General features: G+C 32.6%; 1 protein-coding gene across 1 annotated transcript in view; it reads left to right on the top strand.

Moving 5' to 3' along the window:
• LOC106876626 (neuronal acetylcholine receptor subunit alpha-10) overlaps positions 1-12,620 on the top strand; it is a 410,306-nt gene that overhangs the window by 395,461 nt on the left and 2,225 nt on the right. The window contains exon 4 of the mRNA XM_052966106.2: positions 10,161-10,696. Within this exon, the coding sequence (XP_052822066.1) occupies positions 10,161-10,696 (536 nt within the window). The remainder of the gene's footprint in view (positions 1-10,160; positions 10,697-12,620) is intronic.

The following is a 12,620-nucleotide window of genomic DNA, read 5'->3' on the forward strand; positions in this document are numbered from 1 at the left end:
TGATTTTTCGCAATCTGATATTTTGCTCCATGTGAAGTTCGATTAAAATATTTTTTTGCTTTTAGTTTACTCTCATATTGTAACTTATTAGATTAGCCTACATTTTTTAGCATTTAGTAATTGATTTACTTGTTATTATCGCAACTGACTCAACAACCGGATTTGCAGTTTAATTGCGTCATATTTATGATTGGACTAATAGTACATTTCAAATATAACTCATCTCTGCTTTAAAACATCTTGCAAAATCTGAATTATAACACATCATACGCCCACGAAAATAACTATTTAATGAAACTTTCCTTGTTTTAGAAAAAGAAATGTAAATATTTGTCTGCAAATATCATATATTTGATTATTGGAATGCAGTATTTGTCTTTCTCATATACAACGTACATTTATTATGCAATTTAATACAGAAAACAATACCTAACTCTATATATTCAAAATTTAGTCTCAATGATATTGCGGAACTGAATTAACATAATGGTTTTAGTGATTTTGAACAACCAACTGACTAATACACACGCACAATTTATATATTTGTGTGTTGAGAGTGTGTGTGTTATGTGATTATAAGTATATGAGTGAGTGTGTCTGCGGATGTTTGTATTATACGCGTACAAATATATATGCTCGGAGTCTGGTGCGGTCCGGACCTGCAAAGGGAGAAGAACTGGGACGAGATAACGAGTAGGGTGGCCACTCTCTGCCGGCAATGGGTCGAGAGGAAGCTATCCCTAAAAGGTCGGGCGGAGGTGGCGAACGCGTACATCGCGTGCGTCATCGAATACCGCCTGACCGTCGTGCCTTGTCCCGATCGCGCCATCACCGAAATGGAGCGCATCCTCTATATTACTTCCTGTATATCTAAAGTGTGTGTGTGCGTCTAAATATGAGTGAGTGTGTTTGCGTATGTTTGTGTTATACGCGTACAAATATATAGGCAGTTACTGCCTATATATCTGAAGACTTAGATACAAGTTTGGTAACAAATTTTAGAATAGACATTCTTAAGACTGACGAATCATACCTTAAGTCTGCAAATCCTGAACGAAATGTATTACAATGTCCTTCTACTAGATTGCTCCACTAATAAAAATTGGATATAGCTTTAATTAGCAAAAATATACATCCTATTGTACATAGTATGAAATATGAGTTACTATGGAAAACGAAAGCTATGATAAATTTACTGTAAACAGCGTGTAAACTTAGACTTATGTTACTTTTATGCTTCTCTTAACCCTAAAATACTTTCGAATACTATTACAAGGGCTGGCTCTATTTTCAGTGCGACATCGTCCAAAATCGAAACCATACAACCCCTCGTACGTCCTTACTATTCTGTAAAACTAAATATTAAGAAAGTGATCTTTTCTAACAGCAAAGGTTCAAACAAAGACACTAACTGACACATTGTAATTAGCATGTAATAGAACACATCTACGGAAGTTGGTTTATATAACTTACACAAAATGAAAGTTTTCATTCATAAATTTATTTTGTATCTAATTGACAGTTTGCTTTTACAAAACAGACATAGACATAAATCTAAAAATGATATTATGCATTACGTCAAGCCATTGGGATTTCAAATAACAGTGGCATAGCAAATAAAAAGGGGTTAAATTTCTGAATATTCTGGATTTAGAAAATAACAGAGTTTGCCTAAACAAAGATATTAAAGGGAAGCATATACTGTATAAAGAAACATTGCAATTCAGCAAAGTCCTGTGAGATAAAAGAAAAAAATTCCCAAAATTTATTGTATTTATATATGCATACATACCATAATCTCTACATAGAGCAATTTAAATATATTGTTGTCGTACATCTAACCGTTAATGCAAAATATACTATATATGTATACACACGCGCACAAACACACTCACGCTTGCGCACTCGCACATACACATCATACTCACATATGCATATTAAAAAAAAGGAAGTGCTCGTAATTTGGGGTAATTCTTTAGCGCTATCGTCCTCTTGAGGGAGATTATTGAGATAAGTTTTACAGAGATTTTTTTTTTTGCCTTTTATCAAATCAAAACGAGGATGTTTTTTGGATTATTTAGAAAAGGAGAAAGAGAAAAGAGAAAGAAAGGGGAGAGAGGAAGAAAGAGAGGACAGAAAAGATTAAAGAATGCTGAACGAAAGAGACAATGTATTTAGAGACACTCTGTGATTAACAGGTGACTGAGGCTTAATGAAATTTCAAGATGCCAATTTTGTTTTTCAAAGAAAGTGAGAAAAAAAAAAAGGAAAAAGGACTAGAAAGAAAGAGTAAGAAAGAAAACGAAAAAGAGGCAGCGAGTATATATATATATATATATATATATATATATATATATATATATATATATATATATATATATATATATATATATATATATATATATATACTATTATATTCACAGCGGTGTCATTAATAGGAAGAAGAATGTTATAAAGATTTTTCTGAGATTATAAAGTTTTGAACAAAGATACAGAATAAAACTATAAAATCACTACTATAATTATAGCTCGATATCATTAGATCGATTAGAGTTGAAATTAAATCATTTGTTTAGAAATAAAAGGTTAGTTATATAGGAAAGAAAATTATGTGGAACAATTAATATGTAGGGAATTTTTTAAATAGAATCATCCGAGATGAATTTAGAGGAACGCAAAAAATAAGAATATTAACTCTGTTCAAATTAAATAAGTTAACTAAATTAAAATACGTAAGCACGTACACAGACACACGTCCGCGTTTGTATTTACATATTCTACCATGCTACTGTGGAGGCGCAATGGCCCCGTGATTAGGGCAGCGGACTCGCAGTCGGAGGATCGCGGTTTTGATTCCCAGACCGGGTGGTGTTTGTGTTTATTGAGCGAAAACACCTAATGCTCAACGAGGCTCCGGCAGGGGGGGTGGGGGTGGCGACCCCTGTTGTACCTTTTCGCCCCAACCTTCTCTCACTCTTTCTTCCTGTTTCTTGAGTAAAAAGCTGCGATAGACTGGTGTCTCGTCGAGCTAGTGGGGAGCACATATGTCATGGAAACCGAGAAACAAGTTTGGGGAAGAAATTGAGTCGATTACATCGACCCAAGTGCGTAACAGGTACTTGTTTAATCCAACACCGGCCGAATTTGAACTCAAAACTAACGGTAGACGAAATTCTGCTAAGCATTTCGTCCGGCGTGCTAATAGTTCTGCCAGCTCACCGTAATAATAATAATAATAATAATAATAATAATAATAATAATAATAATAATAATAATAATAATAATAATAATAATAATAATAATAATAATAATAATAATAATAATAATAATAATAATAATAATAATAATAATAATAATAATAATAATAATAATAATAATAATAATAATAATAATAATAATAATAATAATAATAATAATAATAATAATAATAATAATAATAATAATAATAATAATAATAATAATAATAATCTTTTCTACTAAAGTTACAAGGCCGCTAACGATTCTTATTTCTTTATTGCCCACAAGAGGCTAAACATAGAGGGGACAAACAAGGACAGAGAAAGGGATAAAGTCGATTACATCGACCCCAGTGCGTAACTGGTACTTAATTTATCGAACCCGAAAGGTTGAAAGGCAAAGTCGACTTCGGCGGAATTTGAACTCAGAACGTAGCGGCAGACGAAATACCAATAATCATTTCGCCCCGCGGGCTAAAGATTCTGCCAGCTCGCCACCTTTTAATAATAATGATTATGACGACGATGATGATGATAAACAACTTTTCTGCCAAGGTAAATTATTTAACGATATACTGATCTTTCTTATCGAGGCATAGCAGGTACATTCGTAGAAGAGCTGAATGATACTATAGGATAATTTATTATTTCTAAAGAAATTGACGTACGCTTCCAGAAGTATCGTTTTCAATCCAAAGTGTATTTGTGACACACCATGTACACTACAGTATCATTCTATACCAATGGCTATTAGTTTTTACTCTGATGTATAGTAATTATATTTATTGTTTTTCTTTTAAAGTTACCTCTGTCTTTCGTTTTATTTTCATTCGTTTAACGTGTTTATTAGAAATATCACTTATATTGAAAGCAACAACGAATGCTGTATATTTTTATTTGATTATTTAGTGCACACATTCGATTCTACCAGATTTATTACACAGGAGATATTAGATTTTCAACTAAATTTGTTTAATCTTGATGACCATGCCGATGTCATCTAAATTTTGTGAATATCGATTATCTGATAAAACAATCTTTTGTGTAATGGCTTTTAATTTCGTTTATCATTTGATGAGAAGCAACAATCGATAAAATGATAATGATATATATATATATATATATATATATATATATATATATATATATATATATATATATATATATATATATGACGAAGAGTTGTCCTTCCTTTACACCACCCGCCGCAAGTTGAAAGTCAACTTCAAGAATGTCAATCGCGTATGTATATACATGTGTATGTTTGTGAATGTGCTTTTATGGCTATATATGTTTGCGTGTATGTGCGTGTCACACTGCGCTAAATAAGCCAATCAGTACTAAGTTATTAACAAGCTCAGACAATAATAATTTAGTATGGTTTCACACTAAAAGTATCAAAAGCTACTTCGTAATATCTGCCTCTCTTTGTACGGTTTTGTGAAAGAAGGAAGGGCAGGGGTCATAACATTTTGGAAAGACTCGGAACTTATGGTAAAAATGATAAAAATCTTAGATTGATCATTTTTTTTTTAATATATATAATTCAGGCCCAAACTAATCATGATTGAGTAAAACCTGTGTCACAAGATATTTCACACATAACAATCAAATATCTTCATATGTCAGATATCACATGTTCAACGTGCCTCACTTTTTTGTAGTGGGTGTAACGTGAATATAATTAGGCAGATATTTCTAGTAACTCAAATGACCACGCACAGGGCCACTGCTTACTTCAGTATGTGACAAAGTATTCAGATATTCTGCGAATTAAAGCTTGAACTACATGCTAGCAAACGACTAATTTCAGCAGAAGGCGCCTATGAGACAAGTACCGGTGGAAAATAATGCATCACATTACATCTTCTTCACAAGGCAGACCTAATCCGTGACTTTTTTTTTTTTTTTACCGATTGCTTATGTGATGTTTTAATAACCAATAAGCTAATGTGATTACATTAAGACGTTAAAAAACAAGACATAATTCGAAATGTAAATGAAATGTTATTGATATCAACTATAGATTTGTATTAACAATTAGTCCAGAAAATGAACTCAATAAAAGAGCGTACATAAATTGAAATAGTAAAGTTGCATGGTGTCTTAACTATCTAAAAGTCGTTGGATGAACAGAAAGACTCAAAGCGTTAAAGTTATAGACTCCTGGTGTCAACCTGACTATATAAGCTTTATTTTCGACCCTCCTAATACATATTAGTGTCGGAAAATAAACGTGATGTGCATTTTATAAATACTAGCTTAGAAGCTGCGTACTTTTAAAAGTTACTGCGTAAACAAATGACTACCCACAGAAACATAAAAAAAGATTACATTAAAATGAAAATTAAGAAATATGTGACTTATATAACGACGAATGACTAGTAAAAGAATTTATAATAAATCCAATGTTAATTAATTCCAAATTTAATAATACAAAGAGAGAGAGAGAGAGAGAGAGAGAGAGAGAGAGAGAGAGAGAGAGAGAGAGAGAGAGAGAGAGAGAGAGAGAGGGAGAGAGGGAAAAGAAATAAGAAAATTCTTTAGGAACAATTCTAAAATTAACATCTGAAATTTGTTGTGTGAAATGTAGTGGATAAACATTTTTGCTGACAGAAATTGGAATCTAAATAATATGTCAAACATTTTTATAATTGCCGACCGATTTTCATGCGATATTCGATGCAGTTATTATATGTCGAGAATAGCTCCAGAAAAGACCGGTTTTCCTCTTCATTTCGCAATGTTTGTCAACGTCATACGGATCAGAAATTTCAGATAAGATAACTACTCTCGTGCCAAGTTTCAAAACTACTTCGATTTCAGTTAAACACATTTCCGGTAAATTGTCGTATTTCAAGTGGAATATTATGTAAATTTATAATGCAAAACTTACAGTTTGACAACGCACAAGCAATTCCCGTTCAACTTTTTACATTATACGATCATATAACATTTTCTTCAAATAACATTTCTATCTTATGTCTCGACGATACATACATACATGCGTACATATACATACATCTATATAGACATGGACATACACACACATATGTATATGTATATATATATATATATATATATATATATATATATATATATATATATATATATATATATATATATATATACATATACACACACACATACATACATACATCCATATGTGTGTGTTTCTGTGTGTGAATGTATGTATGTATACATGCATACATACACACATATCTTCCAACGTGATGTTTCGTATCGTCATGTTTAATTCATTTGAATGATGTTTCTATGATAGCTTCTCCGGAGGTATCCTCATTTATTCATATCATGAACAAGATCTCAGAAAATATACTTGAAATCCCCCGTTATGATAATGTGAATGTAGAAGTTCAGTATTGAAAAGATATTGTGTTGTTACCTTAAGTAATTGATGGAAAGTAATATTGAATTATATTCAAAAAGCATGAGACCAACTTTGCACAAAAGCTTATGCAATCGATTGAATTGTATATTGTATATATCATGGCGATTATTTGCTTGGCACGAGAGAGAAGTGAAGTTAAGTTAATTTCACAAATACCAGGACTTAAAGGGATGCAATGACTTTAAATTAGAGTTTTCCGGCTTCAACGACAGTGAATGCCATATTGTTGAAAGGTAACTCCGACAGAGGGTTCTAAATGAAAAAAAAAAAAAAACAAAAAAAAAAAAAACAGAATCATCCTACGCTGTCGGTATAGATTTAAGCTTATTTTCTCATAAATATGTAATGCAGGATATCAGCCTATTGGTCTGTCTGTATAACTTTCATTCCCTTTTATCTATTTAATAAGTATGGTTTAGGAAAGAAATAAAATTAAGCTTTCAGTGAATTTGGTGTTTAGAACCAAAGAATGCGCGTGTGTGTGTGCAAGTGTATACATGCGTACACGTGTAAATATATAATGACAGACAAGTAATGAGAAAAATTATTTGATACCATATTTTAAAACCATGCGATGTTTCGATTTGGTGTTATAAAATTGAATTTAAGGAAGGGCGTAGAAATATAAAGGTTTAAAAACTGGGATCTATTCAAAATACAAAACAAAGTTCTCCAGTTAGGAGCAGGAGTGGCTGTGTGGTAAGTAGCTTGCTAACCAACCACAATGGTTCCGGGTTCATTCCCACTGCGTTGCACTTTGGGAAAGTGTCTTCTACTATAGCCTCGGGTCGACCAAAGCCTTGTGAGTGGATTTGGTAGATGGAAACTGAAAGAAGCTCGTCGTATATATGTACATATATATGTGTGTGTGTATGTGTGTGTGTGTGTTTGTGTGTCTGTGTTTGTCACCCCAACATCACTTGACAACCGATGGTGGTGTGTTTACGTCCCCGTAACTTAGCGGTTCGGCAAAAGAGACCGATAGAATAAGTAGTAGGCTTCCAAAGAATAAGTCCTGGGATCGATTTGCTTGACTAAAGGCGGTGCTCCACCATGGCAGCAGTCAAATTACTGAAACAAGTAAAAGAGTAAAAGAATTTGCATGAACAACAATTGATGTCTAAAATACATTTACTATTTAACAAATTGTAACCTAACAAATTACTCATATGCTGTTTACGCCTAAACTATATTTTCCGTTAAAAAATATCAAGGGAAATGCAATTCAGATATGGACAAGGTGACTGAAAAGTAACTCCCTATCTTTAAATACTTATAAATTATTTATTAAGTGTATTTTTTTCTCAACTTCATTGTATTTTTTCTTTGATGTACGACAATTTAATCTGTAATGTTATTGCTCTTATCATTCGTGAATGGCTCAATGCCCACTTTCCCGGGAGGTGGATGGGTCGTCCTGGTCCGCAATAGTTGCCAGCCAGGAGTCCCGACTTAACACCTTGTGACATCTCTCTATTGGGTTAATTAAAGGAACAAGTCTACTGTATCAAACCAAAGACTTTGGAAGAACAAGAAGGGCGAATACGAGAAGTTATGTCTTCCATCCCACAAGAAGCCCTGGTGAAATCAGGTGATGTAATTCCTGGGCAACTCAAAACGCTGGTGACGCCATCTGGAGCCTATATCGAAATTTAAATAGACCCTCATGCTAAACGCGTTCCTCTCACAACCATAAATAATTTATATTTTAAAATAGGGAGCTACTTTTCAATCACCATGTAGTATAAAAAGCCTAACTAGAACACATATTTAAGCACTATTACATGAACTTATCGATACACCCTCCATTCGTTCAATTTGGATTTTGATGGAGTCTGAACCCTTAGCAAAGGGAATGCTTCCACGTGCATTCATGATTAACTCAATTTCTGTTAAGTAAAACGCAAGATATTTTCTGGCGAACTGGAGAGCTTTATCTAGTAATCTGTAATATCAAAATGTGTGAAATTAGTTCTTAATATTTTTTTACTGTTCCCATCTTAAATCAGTGTATGACCATAACTATGTATGTATATAAATGTTTATACACACAAACACACACACACACACGCACACACATATATATATATATATGGGTAAACACATCGATACATACATATATACATATATAATATATAATATATATATATATATATATATATATATATATATATATATATATATATATATATATATATATATATATATATATATATATATATATATGCACGCAAATAGTAGGAGAGAGAATGTGAATGCGGCTATGATGTTAAAACAATTCATCATGTGCAAAAGTTTAAGGCCTGAAGTGGTAAATATTCTACTGAATTTTGAAATTCGTGAAATCAAACTTTTATCTTTCTTACGCTGAAATGTAACTGCTATCAGCTTAGCTGTTATTGACCGAATTAGCATTTCATGATGAATGGAGCCTACAGGTTGTGTTTCTTACACGGAAGCTATAATTATTTATTTAGTAAATAATAGATATCTTGCTTAAAATTTGGAACAGAGATTCAATAATTACAGTGAATTACTGGTGTCTTATAAGACATGTGTATTAGTTTTGTTACAGTGTTATTAGGTCAAATAATGGCGAGTAATGGAGTAGTGGTTGTTACTTTATAATAGATATTAATTTCTAGCATTAGTGTAAGACTGACAAATATTGACCGAGGGTATTGTAGATTAAAGCAACACCATTTCTTGACTGTTATTTTAAGCTGTCGACTTCTGAAGAATAATAGAAAAGATAGATATTCTTATCTCAATCTGTGTTCATTCATAAATTATTATATATGTTCATTGTATGGTAATTTGTATTATGGAATGAGGAATACTCACCTCAGGTAATGAGTATGCAGCTAGTGATTATGAATCACTAAGGCTTTTTGCAATAAAGAAATGTTAAAACTTTTCTCATCGATAATTTCAGAATTAAGAAATTTATGTTTATCTTTTGAAAGTAATATATGCGTAAGAACAATTATCGGAATCTTCAAATATCGTATTGCAAGCTATTACAGTAATTGCAGGTGTTCTGCTTTAGTACTTGTTGGCGCACATTGTAACATCAAAATGAACACTTTTCAAAAATATGATACATCGGAGTAAATAAAAAGAAACCAGTATTGATTTGTGATGTGGGGAACGCATTAGTACTAGTTGTGCAGAGTCTTTTTGATTTCAGGCTGTTTCACTTAACGTATAATGATCAATGGTCCCAAGAGAATTGCTAACCTAAAACAAAACAACATAAAAAATCAAAAATAGGCATTTACCAGATATGTGGCCGGTGAAACACTAAGGTAAATAATTTAGTTGTTTTCATTTGTTTTCAAACCGTTATAATGTTGGCCTCTTCTTTAATGCTCTTGGCGACAATACAATAATTCACAGTTTATTACTATGTATATTTATGTCAAATGTAGCTACGTACCAAATTAAAACATTATTGTTTAATAACCTTAACATTAGTACAATACTTTATTTTCTTTTTGCCTTTATTTCAGTGCTGACGATTACACAACTGGATTTATGAATGTGAATGCAATGGTACATGATAACGGAAATGTATTCTGGTCACCACCCGTGCGGCTACGAAGCTCATGTAAAGTGGACATTACATATTTTCCTTTCGATACACAAATATGCAAACTGAAATTTGGTTCATGGACATATGACAAGGCTCAAGTTGATCTTCTCAACCAGGCTGATTTCGTTGACGTGTCAAGTTATGTGACAAATGGAGAGTGGCGACTAAGCAGGTTTGAAATTGTTCGTAATGAGACAGTGTACCCAATCGGTGACGCCGTGTATCCCGACGTTACCGTTGTTTTGGTCATTCGTCGCAGAGTTCTGTACTACGTGCTAAACATTATTGCTCCATGTTTCTGGCTAAACATACTAAGTGTGTTAAACTTTGCCCTTCCACCAGACGCCGGTGAGAAAATGACTCTCGGCATCACAGTTCTTCTATCGTACTCAGTCTTCATGCTACTTGTAGCTGACAGTATGCCACCCACATCGGAATTTGTACCTCTCATTGGTAATTATGCTTCTTATATAAAATATTTTTTATAAAGAAATGTTTGTTGTAATATATACATATACATACACATACACACACATATATATACATATATAGATATGTATATATGTGAGTGTACATATATAAGTGTGTAAGTATGTGTGTATATATATATATATATATATATGTGCGTGTATATATATACACATATATACATACATCCATACATGCATCTTAATTGCTGGTAGGGATAACGTATTTCGTTTTGAAACTATAATATAAACGTGACTGAATCGCACTGCTAACACAAAAAGTAGTACTGAGTATAAACTTATAAAACCTTTAATATACTTAGTAATATATTATGGTTGCAAAATGAAAGACAATGTTTTATATGTATGCAATTAATATGTACGTACGTGTTGCCAGGAATGTTGTTTGGTCGTTGCAATAGTGTAGCCCCACTAAACTTAGTGGCTATTTAAGGAATGTGTTCTTGGATGGTAAGCGGGTTGGATGTGGCGCTGAGGAAGGAGCAATAACTCCTGAAATATGCAAAGACACCCATTGCCTATTTTCCTACCTACGATCGCATTGCTTACATAGATGTATTCGTGTACGAAACACCGTAACTTTCAGTCCTGGCATTAAATTCTATAGAAAATCTGTAGGAATAATTTGAAAGGGATGTACCTGCACACGTACGCACAAACTACTTACCCATTCCATTACCCGTATCAAACACTGAAGCAATTCCTTCATTTTCCATAGCGTTCGATCTCTGGAACACCCTCTGTGCTCATGCATTTCGTGCAGGTTTTGACTTGCAAAATTTCAAGGACAAAATTAATAACATGAATCTCACCGGTCTAGGGGATCCTGCGCAGAGAATGGCCACAACCCCTATCTCCGGACTCAGCATATAAATGCCATATATACACGCACAAAATTAGACAAACACACTCAGAGTCCCCAACATGCACACACAATCTCATACACATAATGTCTACTTAAATGTTGCAATGAGAGACTGTACATAAATGAATATAAAATAATGGCTTTTAGTAATATATAATTGCCACAAAGATAAATATCTTCTTGAATTAAATGCACATTAGAATTAATTTTTAAAAATATTCTCCTAGAAATCTCAAGGCACATGAAATACTATCTGATATTTTCTTGCCATGATTAATGTCATGGTGGCCACTGTTACTTTTGGTATTGTTTATAGACATTTAGATGTAATTTCATCTCCGTTAATTCCAGCTTTTTCTCGTTATGGCTACTATTCTCGGGCATATTATATATTACACTTATTGTCTAATTGCTTGTTCGATAATAATAATAATAATAATAATAATAATAATAATAATAATAATAATAATAATAATAATAATAATAGCAAAGAAATGAATAAATTCAATGTTGCATCTTTAGTCTAGACATTTAAGTATTAAATATTATAGTTGATAATTGACATACTTTTTTTTAATTTTATGTAACAACAACTTTTCTATTAATGTATTTATTTGTGTCTGTATGGAGCGTTCCTCCCGAGAAACATACTATGTTGGTTTCGGCTTTCTAGTTTCTTAGAAAGAGCTAATCAATTTCAAGTCCACTTTTATGCTTTTGTCTCAATTCATGATAAACTGGGACAAGCAAAATTATAATGCAGGATGGACTGATGTTAACAGAGATGAAACTATAGTACAAATAGATACATATAAATTGCAGTATAAATATTTACATATACAGACAACAAACTCTAGTTCCCGCTGCCATGATAGAGACCGGAATTTTGTTTGAACTGACTACACAGATAGATGCGTAAATATAAATATATACATAGAATATACTGTAGGATCTTCTCCGTAGTGGAAATCTGGAGTTTTGTACTGCTAAATAAAATATTCTAATAGTGAACAATTTCCTGCAA

Source organism: Octopus bimaculoides, chromosome 3 (genome assembly GCF_046866305.1).
Source record: "Octopus bimaculoides isolate indiv1 chromosome 3, ASM4686630v1, whole genome shotgun sequence".
In the NCBI taxonomy this organism is placed as follows: Eukaryota; Metazoa; Mollusca; class Cephalopoda; order Octopoda; family Octopodidae; genus Octopus; species Octopus bimaculoides.